The sequence below is a fragment of the Neodiprion fabricii genome, chromosome 1, assembly GCF_021155785.1.
Source record: "Neodiprion fabricii isolate iyNeoFabr1 chromosome 1, iyNeoFabr1.1, whole genome shotgun sequence".
NCBI classification, from domain to species: Eukaryota; Metazoa; Arthropoda; class Insecta; order Hymenoptera; family Diprionidae; genus Neodiprion; species Neodiprion fabricii.
Window position 1 is genome coordinate 31,317,934 of NC_060239.1, and position 22,378 is coordinate 31,340,311.

Consider the following 22,378-nt stretch of genomic DNA (forward strand, 5'->3'; position numbering starts at 1 on the left):
CGCCGTTCGTTCGGCCCTACGCTGGCTGCCGCTACACCTCTTCCTGCCCGCCACCTCAGTCATCGACGCCCGCTCGTCCCGACGCTCGGCGCTCTTCCTACTCGTGACTCTACACCTAGCCGAACGACGATCGTCGTACATACCGGGACCTAAAACGCTTGGTACCTACCAATTGAATCCTTCGGGGAGCGAGCACCGAAGTCGGGATGCGCGCCTTTCACAGAAACGCGGCCGCCACCGCCGCTGCGGCCTCCGGCCAACGTTTCGTGCCCCAGTAACGGGCGGGACAAGGACGAGGATTTTCGGCCCGGCTCTCAACGCCCAGTCAGTGTCCCGGAGTTATTTCACCGTTCGAGACGAGGCACCACGTGTCTCTATCATTCATTCCTCGCTACGGAGGATCGGGAAGAAATCGGCGACAAACTGGAAAAGACTTGTGTTAACGTGAAGCGTGGACGGTCAGCGTCAACGAGTGTCATGGAGTCGGTCAGGGACTTGAAGAGGATCCTGTACGAGAGAACGGAGACCCTTCGACGGAGAGACGAGGCCGTCGAGGCCCTTGAGAAGGCGCTTGATGAGCGGGACGAAACTATTCGGTATCTGCAAAATGAGATCGACAAGTTTCGGCAGATCGTCGAGTACAGCATGTCCACCGGGCCCCTCGGTCCTGGACAGAGGCCCAAAAGGCAGGCCATCTCCGCCGAACCCATAAGGAAAGACTCCAGGCCCGTTGCCAAGTTCAGCAAACCCCAAAGGTATAATCGATGAGTAAAAGCCCGAAAGCGCCGGTTTTTTACCGATCACGTTTTCAAATCGTCGCAGTGACAATGCCGGCAGCCGGTATGCGAGATCCCTGCAATTTGTCGCTCTGTTCAAACCGTGTCTATCGTTTATCTACGTATGTATTCCTTGGCCCTTTGTTATCAAATCGCTTCGATGACGCGGACGGCGGCCTTTCTTCTCGGAAATTCACACAATCGCGTATTTTCCTCGTTATGCTCGAGGTTATCGGAATTGCATACAAATGCGACCCTGCGGAAACTCTTTCGAAACGGGATAACGCGGCCTGCTGACGCAGACGACGTCTCTGTGCCCCTAACATATCCGTTTTTGCGGCGCTTCCGTTGACGCATATACCGCACAATGCGAATACTAAACGCGAATATTATCCGCACAGTACCCATACTCTCGCCGATATTTGGTTATAATGAATGATGTGTAAATATTTATATGTATAATACATTTTTTCTTTCTTCATATTCATGAGATCTAACAATTTTTTTTTTTACAAATGTCTGGTATGCAATGACGATAGTATAACGATGACGATACTGAGAGCCAGGAACACTTGCATAGCTACATTTAAAAGCAAAAATGATATTCAAAAATTCGTAAATAATACTTGAAGCATGCGCCCAACCAACCGAGCGTTTCGCGGGCATAATAACATACCTATTTATATGTGATTTCTTTTTTTTCGTCTTATTCTTTCTTCATCTTAAGCGGTTCTATTCGCTCGTAGACACTTCACCGCAGGCTCTTCAAGGCTGCTAACACGAGTATCTCTATAAGTATACAGGCATGAATATATATAGCTATTCCGAGTATCTCCGATGGCGTAATATATTAACGAGCAAGTGTATCTGTGCGGAGTCCATTTAAGGACTATTAAATGTGAAAATCACGTCAACTCAACGCACATGGATTTCGCGAATGATCTGTGACGCCATCGCGCTCTATCGTTTTTATTATAAGCGCATGTATTTTATGTACAGGTGGATATAACGGAGAGAAGGGGAAGATCTGATGTAGGGTCTACATTTTTGCCAACAAATTGGAAATTTTTTACTAGCAATTATTTGGTGATTAATGAAAATCCAAATCATTAAAATCTTAAAGGCTGTATGACAAAAGCTTTCTTGATCGACATTTTCACAGAACATCGTAGACTTGCGCAAGAAGTAATCTCCGGGTCGTACTTTTGTCTATGGAGAAATGCTCACTTATTGATAATATCTGTATAAAAAAGCCGTTACAGATCAGAAATTGTTACGAACGATAGCGATGATGGAATTTCGTTTTTACTGTTCTCGAAACTTAGTCGCGTAATGGGAAATAATCGAAATTTATAAAAAATAAAACACTTCGAAGTGCAGATTACGCAACTTGTTTAATTGTGATGCTAATTAATTCGGCTTTACTACCAAGGGTATAATAACTGCAACTTATTGCGTTCACACGGTGGCGCGTATACGACAAATATGAGATACTCGCAATGCAATAATACCTACGAGTGGCGTGTCTAGAAGAAACTCAGATTATTTTTTTATTTTTTTTAGAAACCTTCCGTTAGGTGTTGGCTTGCTGGATTAATACATTCCCGTTGGACTCGTGTAGATTTATGCGCAGGTCTTTGTTTAAAATCACGTAAAATTATATTGCGGCTGGGATCCTCTCATTTCTTTTCTTCGTTATTTTTCTTTTATGTTTTTTCTTTTTTCCTGTATCAAGCTAGATTACAATCGCCCGGTATTATATGTAGATTGTACGCCGATCATCGAAACTCTTCGTGGTCGGTGTTCCGTCTAAATTGCAGCTCCGCGCGAAATTTGATATGGTGAAAAAAAATATTGAAACTGCTTGTTTATTCATTTAATCTGGAGAGATCGCTGTGTTTATTCCTGGCATATATCCGTAGTTTTATACATACGTGAACACACTCACATAACGTATAGTGGTTTATTCTTTCCGGGCAATGATAAGCGTCTAAAATTAACCAGAGTATGCTAGAGAAACGCAAAATTGCCGCGCAAGAGATCGTTGAGCGATAACCGCAGAAACATAACTTACGTATCCGCATATATCCATCGTCATCCAGTTTCTCAACATCGCGAATGACCGCGTACTTGTATTATTATACATGTCCGTAGGTTCATGAAAAATGCAATGATATACACGCAGGACTCGAGTTTCGAAACAATTCTCACGTATACCCTGATTCGGTTTATAGCGTACTGTGCATGCATAGGGCTCTCATAATTACGATATTAATTTCTCTCCGCTTTGCGTATAATATTATAGAGAGTTCAGGTCAGACAAGAGATTCAAGGACGTGGTGTGAAAATTTTTCAACTATCTGAAATCTCCAGAAACGAGTTTATTGTTCTCGGTAAAGCGTGTCGGGTATCGTACAGTATCAACGCCTCGCATTATGTCCCTGAAACAGACTGCGAGGAACTCTGCAAACGGTAGTTCGATTTGGTTTTCTAAATAAAGTGTTGACGGAAAAAAAGAAATGACAAAACTGTGGAAAATAATACAGTTTTTATAAAAATATCTCCAATTCCTTGTACTAGAAAAGAGAAAGTAATTAGGTAAGATACCGATTAGCGCCGCTTGAGTCATGAATAAACCCCGCAACTTTCGTTAGATGTTGCGAATTCATCGCCGCTTATCATACGCAGATCGGGATGTATGCGAGTTCGCTACTTTAATCCTTGCCAATTAATTATGCGGATCGCGATAATTAAAGAGACGCTACTTTACTGTAACGATGAGAGTCTTGAAAATCGGTCCGAGGTATCGAGATCGCTAACGACATGTAGGTACCTCCACCCCGTACATTAACCAATTATATTCGCATAATAAATTCGCGTCAATAGGCTGCAAGCTGTATGTAAACAGACTGCATGGCGTGCATTATACTTTGATTTTCACTCTTCGACTTTCACTGCTAGAGCAGGATAATTTGTTCGATTCGGTGAGCACGATCATCACACGACAATGCAAGCGTGTAATGCATTTGCATCACGCATCGATCGTCGCGAATTAAACAGTTTCGTTTGCTTCGTTTCAACAAGATTGTGCGAACAGGTGGTCACAAAGCGTCCTTGCAAGGACGCCGATTCTTTGGTAACGGTGCGATTGGTTATAGATTTACTTACTTACCTGTATATTTATTTACTTACTTACTTACTTACTTACGGCAAAAGCTCGGCAGCGTCTATTCAACCGAGTCCGTATCGTCGGGCCCCCCTTACGCCACGTTCGACTGAAATCCGTGGGCCCCACTACCTGGTGCGTTACAGCTGGTGCGCAGAGCGCGTTGCGCGACTAGCAATGCCGGTGATACGCCAGCTTTTCATGGCTCTCAATCCTCTCAATTTCGGTGTCTGTAGGGAGTTGAAGGTTGCCGGTAACCGGGGGGCTTACTAAGGGTACCTTAACGGTGGGGAGAAAAGGAAACGAACGGAGAACAAAAAAGGACTCGCTGTATTAACAGGTCTTCCGTGATGCAGGTGTAAGACGATGTTAGAACACGTTCTGCAATCTTTGTTGCATTATGTTTACACATTTTTTCATGCCAGTTATCAAAGTATGGTATTGAAATTATTGAAGTTATTGAAGTTATTTTTATCAAATCGCCAAGTTGAATGATCAAAAGCTTTAGAAACCCTGTCTTGCTGCTGGAAGATACGATAGTACAGAAATATGTGAACAAAATTTTGAGGACTGTCTAGTTCCGACTTCGTTGAGCATAGAAAGTGCTTTTTATATTCCCAATCTTTGTGTAGCTGATATGTGGTATCACGTACGTAATTATAAACCTCCAAATTACAATGCGTCAAGAATTGATCAAAAGTTTTATGGATTTCAATAAGTTCAAGCTTTGAAAGTTTTTCTCGAATATGATGAAAACCGACTGGAGGTTTCATGTTTTAAATTATCGAAATGTAACCTTAATTCTTTCACTCGATCAATTTGTTTCGTCTTTCGTGGATGAACAGTGTTATGTAAAGGACATACATATTGTAACTCGTCGTGTTTAAATGTAAGCCACGCACACTCTGTTAAACAAGCTCTAGCCAAGCGTGCCGTCTGTACGGAGTTCCTAAAAACTTTGAGAATTAGGTAGTGATTAAACGTGATGCCGTTTCTCCCGCAGCGGCAATCATTCGTGATTGTTAGTAGTAAACTAGAGTTTTACAACCGCACTTGTTTAAAAAAAATTGTCCATACAGTACCGGAGTTTCGGGATAATATTAGTTACACCTTTACCTGTACATATTACCACACATTATCGTACTCTTTAATTGCTCACTATGAAATGATATGGAACGATGAATCTGATACGGCGTATACAGATCGTATTGTAAAGATAATCAAGAGACGAGATATACCAACGGTAATACCTGTACAAGTATAATATCCATAGAATATAATTTAATTATCACAAGTAATATCTTGATGTTTTTCCATTCTTTTTACCATCAAGGTCACGCGAGCTGATCAAGGCTGCGATTTTAGACAATGACTTCATGAAGAATTTGGAGCTCACCCAGATCCGGGAGATCGTTGACTGCATGTACCCCGTTACATTTCCGGCTGGATCGGTAATCATACGCGAAGGTGATGTCGGTTCCATCGTCTTCGTCATGGAAGGTGAGTTATCAAGTCGTGACGTTAACTGTAAAATCCATATTTATACGATCAGTGTCACTTTCAACGTCATGGAAAGAGAAAGGAACTATAAGTGCAGTCGTCGCACGGTTCTCGCAATACCTACATTTATTCGGAAACCTTGAAACCATCGCTGCAGTGCAGTATAGGTTATCACAATCTTTTCTCCTCTCGCCAAGTAAATTCACACTACCTACATTGTACGTACAAACATGTATACTCGCATCGTTCGTTTATGCATGTTCGGTGATCTCGATTTTGAAAATGAATCCATCGTATCCAAAATAACGAACAAACAGAGTGACCCTTCGAAGGGTTGAGCACTTCTTAATCGTACAAAGATGCGGGTGTATGCTTATACACGATACCGCGTGTGCAGGCAAATTAAGGATTCGCTCGCTGGTTTCGTTATTATTATTGTTGTTGTTATCACTATTATATACCTGGGCAGCGCGAGAAATGCGCAGGTACAATGCGACGGAGCTTACCTGCGGAAATAACACGTGAAGCTCTCGTATCGATGCGGAAAACGACCGTGAGACCGAAGACTGCAGGCGGAGCAACGGATTTGTACGTACATAGACGCGAACATGTGGTTACCAGCGGATGTCGAAGTAAATCCAACTCGCTGAATGAGAACCGCTGTCCTTTCTCTCGCGTTAGCGAGCGGCGAGTAGAGCAGCAGTGGGAGCTGGTGAATAGCCGGCCCAGTGGTGGCTGGAGAGGGTACGCGGGGCAGAGTGGGTCTTCGCGGGCGTAGTTTTCACCAGCCCCGGGTCCCTCTGTCAGTGAAGTCTATACGTGCCGAGAGGGCCTACACCATGTCCGGCATGGCACAACTTGCAGCTCGTTGTCCTTGCCAGACCGACGGGTGACGGCTGACGCGGAGTGTAAGTCAACGTCGGCATCGTCGTCGTCGTCGTCGTCGACGATTTTCAGTGAAATCGAGTTCCGAGGTCGCGTAAACACCGCGTGGTGAGACGAGATACGTTTCTTTCCTAGTCGTTACCGAGTAAATCGAAAGTGAAATCATCCTTGGTCGTCGATCGTGTGTAAATCGTGTGATCTCTGAGTCGTCCGCAGGTTCGTAATCGCGTTCGCGCTGCTCGGGCGTCAAAGGTCGTGCGGATGACGTTTACTCGTCGACCGATCACTGCAGGTAGAACGGTATATCACAGCTGAATTTTGAATGACCGTCTTTTGTGCACCGCGTATTCCTCCCACATCTTGATGTACCGCTAGTCGGTGGTTTGTTCGCTCCTTTTCGCCTGCCTGACTGCTTGACTGTAACCGCCTACGACCTCCGGAGCCAACGAGCCTTGCTTCGGCCGTTCGCGCTCTTGCAGCTTGCACGACAGTGGACCTCGCGAATAACAAAGGAACTTGGACGATACTGGTGTAAGGCGGCTGTCGGGACGCAACCGGATTTCTCCGCCCGGCACGAGTCGCTGGTGATTCGGGTACCATCCGACACCGTGATACGAGCTTTTGGAAGAGAGGTTGGCGCAACCCACGCCGAACATGAAGGTCCGAAATTACCCGGGTCGCGCCGTCCTCGAGGACCCGGAGCTGCTTCTGGACCCGGATGCGACTCGAGGCCGTGCCATGGAATTGCTGTACGAAGCCAGCTGGCGAGAGTGCGGTGTTAACTGGACTAACACCTCGAGGAATTCGTCGGTGACACGCAATTCCGAGGGGGATATTAGGCAACCGTACGCCAAGGTGATATCCCAGCTCGAAGGCGTTCTTGACGGCGATTCCGCATCCCCTGAACAGCACCGTTCGCCCAGGTCGAGCAGCGAGCTCACCACCGACAGCGAAGCTTCGGACAATGGTCAGGGCAAGGGGACCAGGACGAATGGGAGCGGGAACGGGAACGGTCAGGGCGGATTCTTGATTCCTAGGCCCAGACTTATCGTGCCTGTTCACACCTACGCAAGGAGAAGACGGACCGGTGCTCCTCCTGCGAGAAGACGACCCCATCAGGAACGCGAAGGTATCGGGGAACGGGACGGGCCGTAATCTTTAATGGTAGTAGTAATAATCGTGGATCACGATGAAGTTTGCTTGGACGGGGCTACACGTTATACGACGGCGACGATGACGGGATGGGAGATGGGCTGGCCTAGTGCCAATTTCAATTTTATCATCCCGCGTCGAGTTTAAGATCCTCCGATTACGTGTTTGTCAAATAGAACACGAGCGAAGAATTTTAAGGAAAAAACTTCGGAGAAGACACGGAGAGTTTTTCGATCTTGGGATCAATGATTTTCACTCGATAAATCTACGCGGATATAAATCTATCAGTCGATCGGTAGAGAGCGGGAAATATTGTACAAGGTGAAATCGGAAAGCAACTCGACGATTTTATAGGTTGATTTGTGAAAATTTCTATATTATAGTCGATGAATAGTCAAGTTTATTCCAAACTGCGGGTATACTACATATATCCGTCTTACCGTTTAGGCAAGGTCGTTGGTACCTAAAATAATATTACTGGCGGTGAAAGTAGGAAGAATTCCCCAATATTAAGTATAATAAGTGTGAAACAGTATGTAGAAAAATATACTCGCTTCTTATTCGCAAGTGCAATATGTATGGAACATACATTTTTGTGTAGCCCAAAAAGATTCGTGAAATATCTGTCGTCTTTCAGAAGAAACTTGGAAGAGATACAAAAAAAATCGACTCAACTAAAGACCAAAGTTCACGGATCATCTTTCAATAAATCGCCTTCCTCGCGAGAAAAATTCATACCTTGAAACCGGTTGACGGTTTTTTTTTTTTTTTTTTCAACTATACCAACTAGTTTTAAAGTCTCAGAATTCGTGTAGTCGTTCGAATTTTACGATCATTTGCAGATTTTCGCTTGTTTAGAGATGACTTGTTATATGCATTGGTCATTCTTAACTTTCGGTCTTGCATATGTAGAAAGGTGTATGAAAGTTTTGAAATCGAAAGTTGACATCCTGTGCAGGTATACTTTATCAATTCCTCTGTTTATTATTTATTCAAGTATAATCGATTTCAAATAACGATGAATTCGCCTCCCGCGAATGTGATTCTCACGATATCGACGTACTCAAAACGTGACTGAGATGTTCTTGGCATCACGTACGCGGAAAACGCTGCGGGTTACAAAATTTATCGAAATTGCAGTTGCGGGAGAAGGACGCGACGTGTGGTCAAAATAATTCATATCGTCAGAAGCGCGTCAATTATGTTTCGAAAACAGGAAATGGAAATTTGATGAAGTTTCTTTCGAAACGTGTAGCCACTTCCGGCCCATGACCCGACTCAAACTGGGTCTTCATCTTTCCCCCCTCCTTCGTCTTCTCACTGTTTTTGCTTTTTCCTTTTCATCCCGAGTATTAAGAGGCACTCAACCTCAACTTTTATACCCCGATACCTTGTCTTTTAAAGTTTTCAACTCTTTGTACGAACCGTAACAACGCGGGTTCAACGGTATCATAAAGTCGGTCACAAGCCGTGTGTTACATGCAAGCGGCGAACTCTTTGTTCGGTTACACGTATTATATACGTTACTTCGTCGTCATGCCAGGCTGTCTACGGTTCTTCAACATCCTGCAGAGCCAAGGCGTACCCGGATAATTGGAGCGTACTTGAAAAATTTTCATCTTCCTTTTCTCGTAACCCTCTTTCGCCGCAGGGTCACGACTTTGTAATCGTTCTCACATATACGCAAAACGACCGTAGCCAAAACTTTCATGTAACACAGAATCTACGTCATATGTTAGACAAGATCGTTCCAGACTTTTTGTTTCTGCAGCGCATCTACGTTATCTGTCGAGTAAGATACGTTCCATATTTTTATATTTTTTTCTTGTTTTCTTTTATACCATACAGTTTTACCAGTTTCGCAAGCTTCTTAGGGTTTTTTTTTTTGTATACTCGTTCCACGTTGTTTTGTTGGAGAAAGAAAGATCGTTCTACCTAAAATGATACGGCGTCGCAGATCACGTATTTCCTGCATGGAAAAAATGAAGCAATGACGTAATTCCACCAGTCTAGTTAGAGATTATAATTATATGCATTCTCGGAAAGAAATCAGGTTCAGCGTTACTCCAGTTTTATTCTGGTCTTTAGAAAAGTTCTTTGGGTTAGAGATAAGCGTGATAATTATACTCGGTGTCGCAAGAAGATAACTCTACTTTGTAAATTCGATGTCTTGCTTTTTTTTCCCGCCTCAGTTATTTCTGTACAATACGAATCTGACTTGCCGGATTGTACGATGTACAGTCCATCGTATAGACGCAATTCTAACAAAGTATCTGGGACCAAAGTTAGCAAAATTCCTATCATTCAGACGTCGTATCTATTTTTTTAATGATCAGACATTTCAGCTACTCTTTTTAAAAACACTCCATATCAGAATGCATGATTAGAGTATTCGATTAGATGAAAAACCACGAATGAAATGAGAAAAAAATCGAATAAAAAAAAAGAAAACGAAACAACGTTATATGTTCCCTAGATCACGGCTCTCGATAAATTGCACAATATCTAGGGCGATATATATCCAGATCCTGTACCCACGAGGTTATTCGATAAATCTTTCAAACCGGCGCCCGTAACTCATATATAATAATATCCCTGCAAACTTGTGGAGCTGTCAGCGTTCTGAACCGATCTGAAAATAAGAATAAAAATAATATTGATAAAAAAAAAAAAAAAACGTCAGATATCAAGTTAACTTATATCGTCGACGACGATGAGGCGCAGGCGTCACTCGAGATCTAGACGGGTCAGATTACTCCCGACTTTGTCGCATGGAGAGGAGCTTGTAGGATAAACGCTGAGGTATGGATACGAGCCCTTGCTCTCCAATCTCCAATCTGGACTTCGCTTCTTTCTTTCTCTGTCGCTTTTTCCTTCTCCAGCTCTCTCTTTCTCTCTCTCTCTCTCTCTCTCCCTCTCTCTCTCTGGTAACCAGTTCGACGGCTCCAGAGAACAATTGAATTTGCCGGACAACGGGTCTACCACCGCGTTTATATTCGTCAGGCGTGTCGCCTCCGGCTTTGAAACGAAGCGAGCGAGCCGAAAGAGAACGATGCATGGCATACCGTTCGTGTAATATATAAGTACGATAGTCGGAGTGCGAAAAATCGAATGATTTGCAGGCCGTTGGTATCTGACCGTTACGTTATGCACGTGATATCGGAGAGAGGAAAAAAATATCGAGAGAAAGAGGCTAGGCATGAGGAAACAAATCGATTAGTTTTTTTTCAACGGGGGGTTCGGCTAATAGTTACATGGTACGATCAACCGACTGTCTTTATTCGTCATCGTTCGCGTTACGTTGCTCCGTAATACACCGTACACGTTACGTACATTCATCGTATACACTTACTTACTTACAATTAGTGGTTTTATACCTCAGAGCAGCTGTAGTTGGTACCTAGTGCAGGCGTTTAGCTCGCCGACACGCTTAACTCGGGAAAACATATCTTCCGGTAGAGTGTGAGATCGAGAAGATAACCTGATGTGACTGATTGCAACTAAATCCGTCTCTTACGAATGGGCGTATATGTCTGTAAAGTATATCCTTGGTAGAATCGCGCCATGGAGCGTCGAAACCAGTCGCTATTAAAAACCTTGAACCGCTGATTTGTCCCACCAGAATCGCTGCAGGTGAACGCAGTCACGTATTTATTATTAGCTGTTTTCGTCTGTGCGCGGGAGTAAAAAAAATCTCATTAACGATTGCCGAAATTAGCGGTTAAACGTTTGCCATTTGTTTTTTCTTCTTCCTTTTTTTTTTTTTTTTTATTCCGACCGGTTGTATTATTTATGTTCACGAATGTTGTATATATTTGCGTAAATGTGATTATACATACTCGTCGCGCGTATGTAAATAATAAACTATCATATACGACATACGTGTATAAGTAAATTCGGTCGTGTTGCGGTTAAATTTACAGTAAATTTATTCATCCTTATAATATTCTGATTTTCTGCTGCGGTATAAAGTATGCACGCACATCTTACAGGCAACGGATCGATGTGTCCAATATTCATCACGATTGATTATCGCCTCTAATCGCGAGGCCAGTTTTAGTGATATATACGATAGTCAAATTTCCGTCTAACCAAACCGAAGCGTGACTTTTTTGTCGATTCGGTCTGCGAAAGAATGTTGCTCACCTCTCTCGGGGAACAAAAAAGCAACGCGGTTCTTAACACATTCTGTATTCGTGTAAGAGTTGGAAAAAAAAAAAAACTAATCGATTTTCGCAGCAGGCAGAATTGCTGTTGCTTAGTTTTTGCCACCGCTGCAATACGGACGTACCTACCTTACACATAAACTTTCCGTGCATCACACTCTCGTGTTTTGCAATACACTCGGAACGATGACGTATAATTATATACAGCTACCGCTTCAGCACCGCATTTTAACATTGCAGGATAGCTGTGAAACAAATATATTTTCTTTCTTTTCGCGGCTTGTTACTTGTAGAACAGAAACAACTACTTTCTGCCAAAGGAAAAAAGATTGAAAAAATAAATAAATAAATAAAATAAAATTATCCCAGCACAATCGAATCGTGACGCGATAATATAGTCGCATTACAGCTCTTGGGCATTGCACGGCTAAAGTTATTATGAAACACGATACAAGCCGGACAGACAATGGCCAGCTTGACTCTCTGCAACGGAGCAAGGAGAACGCGTGAAGTGTCTTATTATATCTCAGGGAGCTCCAGCTCTCGAACGGTATTAAATTACGAGTTAATTTCAGTTCGGTTATAATCTGTATGCACGTACACATTTGTACACCTCTCGACGTGACGGAGAAGAGAAGCCTGCGTTATACACGTGGTTTGAACACCGCGAAGTCGCGTGCATCGATGCGCCATTAAAAACAAATCAGGTTTCAACGATCCTGCAGAAAATCTTGACGCGGCATCGGCTAATCGTCGAGTATACGCAAATGTAGGTGGCAATAGCTAGGCTGAGAATCATCGCGGTTCTGGTAACCTTTCACCAAGGTTGCGCGATTTCACTACACATATATATACCTATGTGCAAATATTGTGTATGGATAGAGGTGTTATGCGTAATTTTTACCCACTCATAACCCTGCAGCAGCAGTTTATATAATTTATAGTTATACCTACAACGCGCATCCGTACATTGAAATTATGCACGTTTTTTTCTTTATATCGCTCTTGCCTTGTAACGGCTCTGATCGTTTATTTCGACGAAATCCAGCAGCAGCGTATGTTATACTGTGACAGCCATACATTGGGTTTTATGAATTTTATTAAAGAATAATTGAATGCACCTTCTGTCTTTACACACGACTATATATTGTGTGATCGATAAACTCTCCGCCTTATCGGTATGAGCAGTTAGTTCAAAGTTCTCGCAACTAATTTGGGGTGGAAAAATAAATAAGTATTAATTGTAACTCTTACGGTTGATCTTTGAGCTAATTGGCGTGATAGAGTTTATTATTTGGCATCCAATTATTTTAATCCGCATCTAAAGTAAAAAAAAAGAAAAACGTTGGCACGAACCCCTGCACTTACACTGGTACGAAGAAAGTCGATTTTCAGTAGTCATTTTCTTTGAAGTCGATTGCTAGACTGAATCGGGGCTTAGGCCACTTGAAAGAGCATGAAAATCTCTAAGAAGTACTTTATTATTATTTTTATTAATTAATCAAATTTTGGAACAGTTTTCATGCTCTTCTGAAAAATCTTAATGCTGGCACTTGAACCGTTTTACCGTGCCACCGTTAAAATATACCCTTAATTAGCGACGGTACGATAAATTACGCGGGAGAGGAAAAATATTTTTCTATTAATACTATAAATACTATTTACTATTCATTCATCTGCTCTCGAATCTTTTCCGCTATATATATATACATATATATATATATATTTTAATGCTACAAAATTTATCCCTGCGCGATTGTGAATCAGCCGTTGACGTTTACGACCTACTAAAATCTATCTTGAATGTCGATACACTTGCCAGCCGCGACGTTTATACACGTCGACGTATTAATTGCGAATTATTTTACCATCCCGCCGTTTTACACGATTGTCAATTGTGTTTGTTGTTCTATAAATATACCTACTTGATTGATGAAACTTGTAACGTTTATATACACACACGCACGTATATATTTAAACCTTTACGTAGATGTACGAGATGGTACAGCAAGATTATGAAATATGCAGTTGTAATGAAAAAAAAAAACGGTACAAATCGATTGCCTCGCTATAACATTAAATAATTTTAATAAGGCGCGATATGTGTATATGTGTAATATGACGTAATTCGAGGTTTTTATCAAGTACACTAGCCACAGTGTGATACTTTTTTCATTCAACGCGTTACACCGCATCGTGTGCGCAACGAACCCTTCCGTCTCTCCTCGGAATTTATCGTATTATATATACGATGACACAGCGAAAGTCGATGTTTGCCTGTATAAAAAAAGTTGTAATACCTCGCTCTACGATATGCTGTATATAGCGTAAAAGAAGATCAACAAATTCCAAAGAATTGGGACATCGTGCATGCATGGATTATATATATTTGCTGCATGAAAATAGATATCTAACCGATGAAAATCATCTTAATATTCACCAGAGACACCGAATAAGAAATTAAATCGATAAATAACCCGATGAAAATTATACGAAAAGACATACCGTCCAAGTAGATTATATTTTTAGCGTTCACCGCGGCCTGAACACATTTGCGAAATATTAGGAGACGATGGATCGCACGAAACGGGCTCTCTACGTGCCGATCGGCCCCCGAAGAACGCAAGGAAGTGAAAGCAGTCCTTGCGAACAATACACGTTAACCGATGATAAATAGTTAGGTACCTATGTAACAGAGCACCACGTATAAGGAATGAGACCTCGGACTTCCCCTCACTGGCGCAAAAATTTTCTCCCAAAGGTTACGTCTGCATGTAATCCCCTCTCCCGTATAATATTGGCAAAACCTAATTTTGGAATCCGTTCAGGAAGCGCGAAAAACCTTCTGACTCACTCAATCGTGCAGTCGCAGTTTGGGGAACAAAGGTTTGGTTAACAATTGCGTTACGCGATACAATTCTTCATCACAGGTCAAGTCCAGTAGACAGTTAATTTCATGCTCAAAATTCGCCTCGGTTTTCGTAATATCTATTCAATAGAACGTTCTTGCAATGTTTTTATTAATATATAAACTGGCAGGCGTTATGCAGCGATGAGCGCCAATGTTATAGATAAATGCCAACCTACGTATGTAAGTACGCGAGATCCTTCGCTGGGTATGTGCTGTGTATTTGTAATTCTATTCTATATTGTAAGTTGCTGTAGCTGTGCTATGGAAGGGAACCGCTAGAAAGAAACTGGAGCTCGGTTATCTTGGCCTAGTTTTCCTCCCGTGATGTCATCGAAGATGGCAACTCTCTTTCTCTCTCTATCTCTCTTTCTCTCTCTCTCTTCGTACATGTACGGTGAATCCGCAAGATCCGACAACGTGCACTATGCATATAACGCATAGTATGCAATCTTGAGAGCTCATCTCGTAATCCGGTTGAATAAAATTGAGACCGTAATACGACACCTACGCAAATCCTCCTTTTGAGATTCTTCGTCGCACTTCTATAGGTATAATACAGATTCTTGAAAAAAATCTGCAACGGCAATCCAAGTCCGTTTCAATTGGATGATTAAACTGACCGCGGGATAAAATTAACAAGACTCCGCATCACGCCGGTCGCATTCAACGTTTCAACGCATCTCGGTCACCGTTTTATAGATTCGTTTAGCAAAGTCGTCGTATCATTACATTTTCTTTTTTTTTTTTTTTATTTTACTCGCAGCTTATGACTTTGACGATGGACCTCGAATAGGAGGTCATTCTCTGGTAATGTATGTGTTTAGAAATGCGTGTCAGGTCGATTGTAGGTATAATACGTATATGGATGTATATAACCCATATTCCCCGTTCATGATATTCGAAATGTTTACTTGACTTACTATATATGTAAAATATGTGTATATCACCCCGGACGGTGAATTCGGTTGATAAATATTCGCAAATGCCAATTAACGAGTAAATTAATTGACTTTATCATTGCGAAAGCTTCGCGCTGGATCACTGATAATTATAAACGCGATTCTAGTCAAGGAGTTGTTCAACTTCCGAGAATTGTTCCGGTCCGGGAAACTAGGCGGAAGCCGCTTGACTCGAGTGCCAGAACTTATTACGTCTATATCGCCGCACCGTAAACTGAGAATCCTACTTTACGGATCTAAACAATTTGAGAGCTTTGTATAAATTATTTTTTCTTCCCTGGTTATTGGTATGTGCGGAAATCTTTTTTATTTTTCGACGAATCTCGTAGCAATTTGTATCGACGTAGCGAATAGGAATAGGAATACATAATACCAAAAGTCATATCGAGCAGTGAGTCGATAAAGTTTGTAAGAATTTTATGACGTATACGTTGCTTATTATACAGCTGTCATAAAGAGGAAAACGTTTTGTTAGTCATCGCAGCTTGACATGTATAAGAATATGTTTGGTCAGGATGTAATAAAAATTCCTCAAACATAACCTGAAATTACGTATACGTTCAGTTACAGAATATTGCAAACGTGATGTATTCGTCGGTTCAAGAGCAGATGAAAATTACTTAAATTGAAGTTATTCTATTCGCAGAGACTGAGTTTAAACTCTAAAGATTGATCGACACCATGTAATTAAAATCCGATAGTTGAAAGTAGGGAATGAATAAAATCCTCTTAAATAAAGTATAACGTTTGACAAATGATAACCAATAGATTTGATAGACTTGTGTCCAGATCACAGCAAACTTCCATCTTTGTTTGTAAAACTGGGAAAAGAATTGGATTTATAGTTGATTCTGATAAACGACCTTCGGTTCGTTATTATTTTTGTTGTCATCGTCGTTATCGCGATTACTCCACTTTAAAAAAGGAGAACATTTTTTTTTCATACAACCTCATCTATATTTGCACATGTATGTCGTATATAACAATAAATCTCACAATAACCAAAAAGGTCGAAATACATAAGGAATGATGGATCTCGACACCGGCACAACACACTTTTATTTGTGAGCCCGTGTTATTATTATTATCATTAACATTTGTGTACACGAAACGAACGAAACTGAACAGCCTGAGGTATCAAATAAAGTTGAAACAATATTTGGGAATGACATCGCTTGAATCTAACTATCTTATTTGCATGCATACTCGTACATAGTACATAGTACATAGTACATAGTATCGTAGACGGTATCGCTGGCAAGCTGGAGTCCGTAATAACTTTTTCTTAATCCTTGTACACGTGTCAACACGTTTTTTCCGTGTAAGTAACGTACCATACATACTTCTTACATGCCGCGAAAGTATATTAATCACTTGGAATATAGGTATATGCATAAATGTTACTAATACGCGTCGCTTGTAATCGAGAAATTTGTACAGATAAAAAATGAATAAATAAATAACCAAACTTGTAGCGTTGATTTCTATTGCATAATATAACTTCACTTAGTAACAATTGTATTGCCCTCGATCTTGCTCTCCATCTTTATTATATGTAGCAGGGGGGTCTTGACGAAATTGTTTCGGACGGCTGTCGTGCGTGTATTCAATAAATTTCGTATCAACGCCAGACGAAGGATGGTTCATAGTTTAACGATAGTGGTCAACGTGCGTCGTATATTCTCTTGTCATATTCGATAAACGTTCATGACACTGCTGACTTATGTATAGATATATATATATATATAAATATGTGTACAATTCCTCGATGGGTATTGTTCAATCGAAAGAGCGCGTGTTTCCTTATAATTTATAGGTAGAATCTAGTAATATCTCGTCGGTAAATTATGCAGATTATTATACAGAACTGAAAGACATCGTTGTTGAATTTCTATAGTTCATCCATTTGAGAATCAACTCACGGATGTCACAAACTTAGAAAGTCGGGAAAGTCAGGAAAAGACCGCATAAATTTACTTCATCGCTTCCGTTCGCCAGCTTCTATGGGCGTACATCGACGCGCAGTCGGTAGACGTAATAATTAATATCGCAAAATTTACAACTGTTCAACTTGAAATTGTTACTCGTTAACCACCATAATACGATATAACAGGCGTCGTCGTCACCGGCGGTGCAAACGTATCATATTTTACGCGAGGCGAGTAAAAAGTAGCTATACTTGCTTAAAACTGCTCGACCGCTCCAAAAACTTATATCCTATGTGTACCAACGAGCATTATAAAACGTTGGTTATAGGTTGTTTATTTTCCACAGGCATCGTAACTTCGCTGCGTGTTTGCACAGCTTGAAAGGCATCACACGTATAAAGGGTTCCATTTAGCCGACCCTTTATCTCTGGCTTCTTCACCGCTTAACAACCGCGTCTTCATTTTTGTTTTCTTCTTTTTATACCTACTTTCCTTTCGTTGGCCGGTAACCACGTATAGGGAAAACTTCGTATTACAGCTCCGGTTCTTTTGATAACATTCTCTCTCTTTTTCTCTCTCTTCCTTTTCCCCTCCTCTCCCCCCGTACCGTGTTTTCTTCCTCCTCGCGTCTAAATAGCTGGTCCTTCTTCTTCTTACCGCGGTTATTGCCTTCACTTCCAACCAGCCCGGCTTTCAAATCCCAGACCTACCTCACGGTGCGCCTTATTGCTGTACATCCACTCTGCCGCTTATCTTCGCGGTTCTCGAATGGTTTCGATGGGTCCTATTCATAGGCTGTTAATTGTTGCTTGGCGATTTGTGGATACTTTTAGAAAAATTAAACCAGGCTTACGTCGTATAGTATGACTAATACCGCGGCATTGTATATGAATTTTATTCCATCACACATCGGCGCAAATTCGGAGATAATTAGTAAATGACACATAAATCGAATGCATACAATGATTTGTTGTAACAAGTTTATCTTGTAGATGTTCCAGAACAGTGACAAGCCTTGAATCACCAAGTACAGTGTTTTTGTCAACTGTAAACTCTCCGTATCAGGTCTTCTTCTTCGCCTGGTGAACTACAGTGAATAGGTCAATTTCTTTTTTGAAATCCTCGAATATGCGAGAATTGGTCAATTTGTTCCATTTGTTGAATTACTAACGATTACAGCGATCTGCACATGAAATTGCCTTTACGAGAGGTGCACGTTGCACAAATTTGTCAAATGTATAATACATTTTTATTGTTGTTATCCTCGTTCCAGTTTACGAAATTTGCTTATAAAATTGAGGCGAGCAATTTGAAAGTGGCACGATAAGAAATCTCTGTTAAATCGTTGAGCCGGCATTCGCCGCGATTTCGAGTTACCCAATTTCGCGTTACCTAATACAGCGCGCATGTATACAGGTACGTATAATCTATCTACCGCGAGTGGTAGTTCTTGCAACTACGAGTTAGTTCACAGAACACGTGCGTGCAATGAAGGAAGGAGAGAAAAAAAGAATAGAGTTTGGTCTTACTTTCATCGCGGCAGCGGCTGCCAATGTTTTATTATACGTGGAAGGTATATAAATTATATACGTATCCAGCTTTGTATATCATGCTCGGGCTGCAACTATAATTACACACACACACACACACACACACACACATACACACACGCTTATTTGTTGACACACGATTGGCTTCAAACGTAAGCAGTTATCTATTTCTCGGAACACTTTGAAACGTTTTCTTCACGGCAAACATATCCTGTAATAACAATCGGTGTATACTATTTTATAACGGATTTATCGCTATACTAGGTACGTATATAAAGAATTGAAAAGGATAGTGAAATTGAGTTCCTGCGCTAACGATAAAAAATGATAAAACTTGACTATATAATACAATTGAATAATTAATGAAGTGGTACGTTTTGTATCACGTTGTACTTGCAGGCGGATAAAACGAAATTGACAAAGGAAAGTGACATGGATTTGGAAATTTTCATAAATCCTTGCCTGACTATAGTTAAACTGTGTATGATTTATTTATTACCTTTTAATTTCGGATTGAAATTTTGTTTTTTTCCAGAGGGTAAGGTCGAGGTGTCAAGAGATGGGAAATACCTCAGTACGCTGGCGCCGGTTAAAGTTCTCGGTGAATTGGCAATTTTATACAATTGTAAAAGAACAGCCACCATAACAGCCGCGACGGACTGCCAATTGTGGGCCATTGATCGTCAATGCTTCCAGACTATCATGATGAGGACTGGACTTTCTCGTCAAACCGAATACACCGACTTCCTCAAGAGGTAATTTCTTATTATATACACACGTTCCCGTCTCAGACTTTGTTGAATTAGAATCAAGTGAAGCACCGTGACATCGGTAAATTTACTTAATAAAACCAGTTGTTATCAAAGCGGTGATTCTTTCATCGGTTAATTTATTGGCCTAAATAGATACACTTGTGTTACAATGAACAATTATTGTCCTCAAGTTGATAGTGCAAAACGTTGTTGAATTTACATTCGAGTCTAATGTATATATTATATATGGCTTATTCTTCCCATGAGAATAATAGTAAATACGAAAATGGCAAAAAGTATTTACGTATACTATATAAATAACATCCATTAGGTGGATTAGATTATAACTTGGATTGAGTTGACAGATTTACGCGGCAGCCAGAAAACGCGAGAAGCTTTGCACCCCTGTATAAACGCAGGAATGTTTACTGAAATTCAGGTTATTTTTCGATTGCGCAATCCGTTGAAAGGATACCAAAACGATTGAATGGATTTTAAAATAGAACACCACCCGCAAATTTGGTATACCCACATACAAACATTACCCTCCCCAACACACATACACACTGCTACTCAAAAAATGGCAGAGTCGCGGGGTCTGGACCGGCGATTTGACATGCTGAAAATAATAAATTGGGGACGGGCAAGCTCTTTGAGATAGTACGGATACGTGTATGTTATATAGATAGGGTGAGCCAGCTGTATAAATAGCGCAAATGATCTGCAGCCTCATCACTCTGCCGTTTACAAATTTTACCTTTTCACCTGACTGCTTTGTCAGACGGCCAACTTCGATTGAGAGTCAACGCACTCCTGAAATACTCGGAAATCTTTTTGTTATTTTTACTTCTTTCTTTTATCTTGCCGACATTGAAGCCTCTTTTTAATTTCCTTTTCGTGTTTTATGTCATTCCTTAGTCTTCACACACGTGTCACTTTGCGAATCTATATTGTATAGATTGAGCTTCTTGTGAATAAACATCGATTTTTTTTTGATTTTTCTTATTTAACGATTTTAATAAGGTATGACCACGATACGGTGCTAGTTGCGCGATATTTTTATTACGAAAATGTGTAAGGGAATTAATGTGAAATCTCAAAAGTGCCATACTTGGGCAAAATAGCATCGAATATATAAATTATTCAAGTTTCAGTAATACGTATAGACTGCAGAATCTGAAAAGGACGGGAATAATATAAGTATTATTTGATATGGCTACTTATTTCTTTTTTAACGTCTTAATTTTCTTAATTCAATTCAGGAACGTTTTGTGCCTAAATTCCCAACAGAAATAAAAATACTCAGATCCATAATTAGACGGTCATTAGTGAAGCAATGGAACGGCCGAAAAAAAATATGATGGTTATATTCGTGAGACACTTTAATATATTTATAACACATACGCGAAAAATACACGAGATGATTTATAGATTTGATCATTCGTTCTAAAATTTTCTTAACAACTTGTATCACTGCGTTTTCACGTAATAGGGCAAAATAGTTGTTTGCTAGATATTCAATGCAATGCTTTGTATGCAATGAAAAATAATGATTCTCGCGTATCGTATAGCATATCGACTTAGTTAGCGGGATTTTTTCGGTATGTGGAAAAGAAAGTGTGTTCTTTTGTATATTTGCATGTGTGAGCGAGCATGTAAAGTGTAAATGTACCAACGTAGAATTTTTATAAGCATATATGTCATTAAAACAATGAATGATTGATGGTTGTTTGATTTCAGCGTTCCCATCTTCAAAAACCTGCCCGAAGAAACCCTCATAAAAATCTCCGACGTTTTAGAAGAGGTGAGCATCGTAAACAATATTTTGGAACTGTAGGTCAAGATGAGGGAGTAATAACAATCTCTGCCAGAGTTGAAGTAGAATCAGCGGAATGGCTTTTGCCTTGTGTCGTCATATAGTTGTATTATCACGTTTTGGACGTAACTGAAGACATATTTTATAACCAGGCCGTCGATAACGCCGTGTTTTTTTTAACAATATGAATTGTTATTTATTGCAGACTTTCTACAATAACGGAGATTACATAATCAGACAGGGTGCGAGAGGCGATACGTTCTTTATCATAAGTAGGGGACAGGTGCGCGTCACGATTAAACAACCTGATACCACTGAGGAAAAGTTTATTCGAACCTTGAGCAAGGGTGATTTCTTTGGAGAAAAAGCTTTGCAGGGGTAAGTTGTTACCGTTTAATCATTTCATGCCCGCTGGATCACGGAATTTTTCCAAAAATATTATGCCTCAGAATTGATTGGCTTTTGGAAATTACCCAAAGTAAATATTCTCTTCTCTAAAAAACACGCCACGGCCTGTGTTTCGTGATGCGGAACTGATCGATAGTTTTACTTTCCAGGGATGATCTTAGGACTGCCAATATTATAGCTGATGACCCAGATGGTGTGAGCTGCTTAGTTATAGATCAGGAAACATTCAGGCAACTGATTTCCTCTTTAGATGAAATTAAAACTAGATACAGGGATGAGCAAGTAGTACGCACAAGGTAAATATCACGGAAATTTGAAAATTTATAGTATTCAATCATGGGTTTATGATCATCTCAAAATGCAATTATCTTGCCAAAGTTAACGCCTTACACCAATTACCAAACAATTT

General features: G+C 40.7%; 1 protein-coding gene across 3 annotated transcripts in view; it reads left to right on the forward strand.

Annotated features, from left to right (window-relative positions):
• Positions 1-22,378, forward strand: part of LOC124188173 (cGMP-dependent protein kinase, isozyme 2 forms cD4/T1/T3A/T3B) — a 32,214-nt gene that overhangs the window by 5,973 nt on the left and 3,863 nt on the right. The window contains exons 1-6 of one of the 3 annotated variants that reach the window (XM_046580677.1): positions 192-755; positions 5,276-5,442; positions 19,529-19,748; positions 21,486-21,549; positions 21,767-21,939; positions 22,119-22,265. In XM_046580677.1, the coding sequence (XP_046436633.1) occupies positions 478-755; positions 5,276-5,442; positions 19,529-19,748; positions 21,486-21,549; positions 21,767-21,939; positions 22,119-22,265 (1,049 nt within the window). In that variant the 5' untranslated portion in view covers positions 192-477. Of the gene's footprint in view, positions 1-191; positions 756-5,275; positions 5,443-6,250; positions 7,457-19,528; positions 19,749-21,485; positions 21,550-21,766; positions 21,940-22,118; positions 22,266-22,378 lie in introns of those variants that run through there. The other 2 variants (XM_046580674.1, XM_046580676.1) reach the window with 2 other exon arrangements.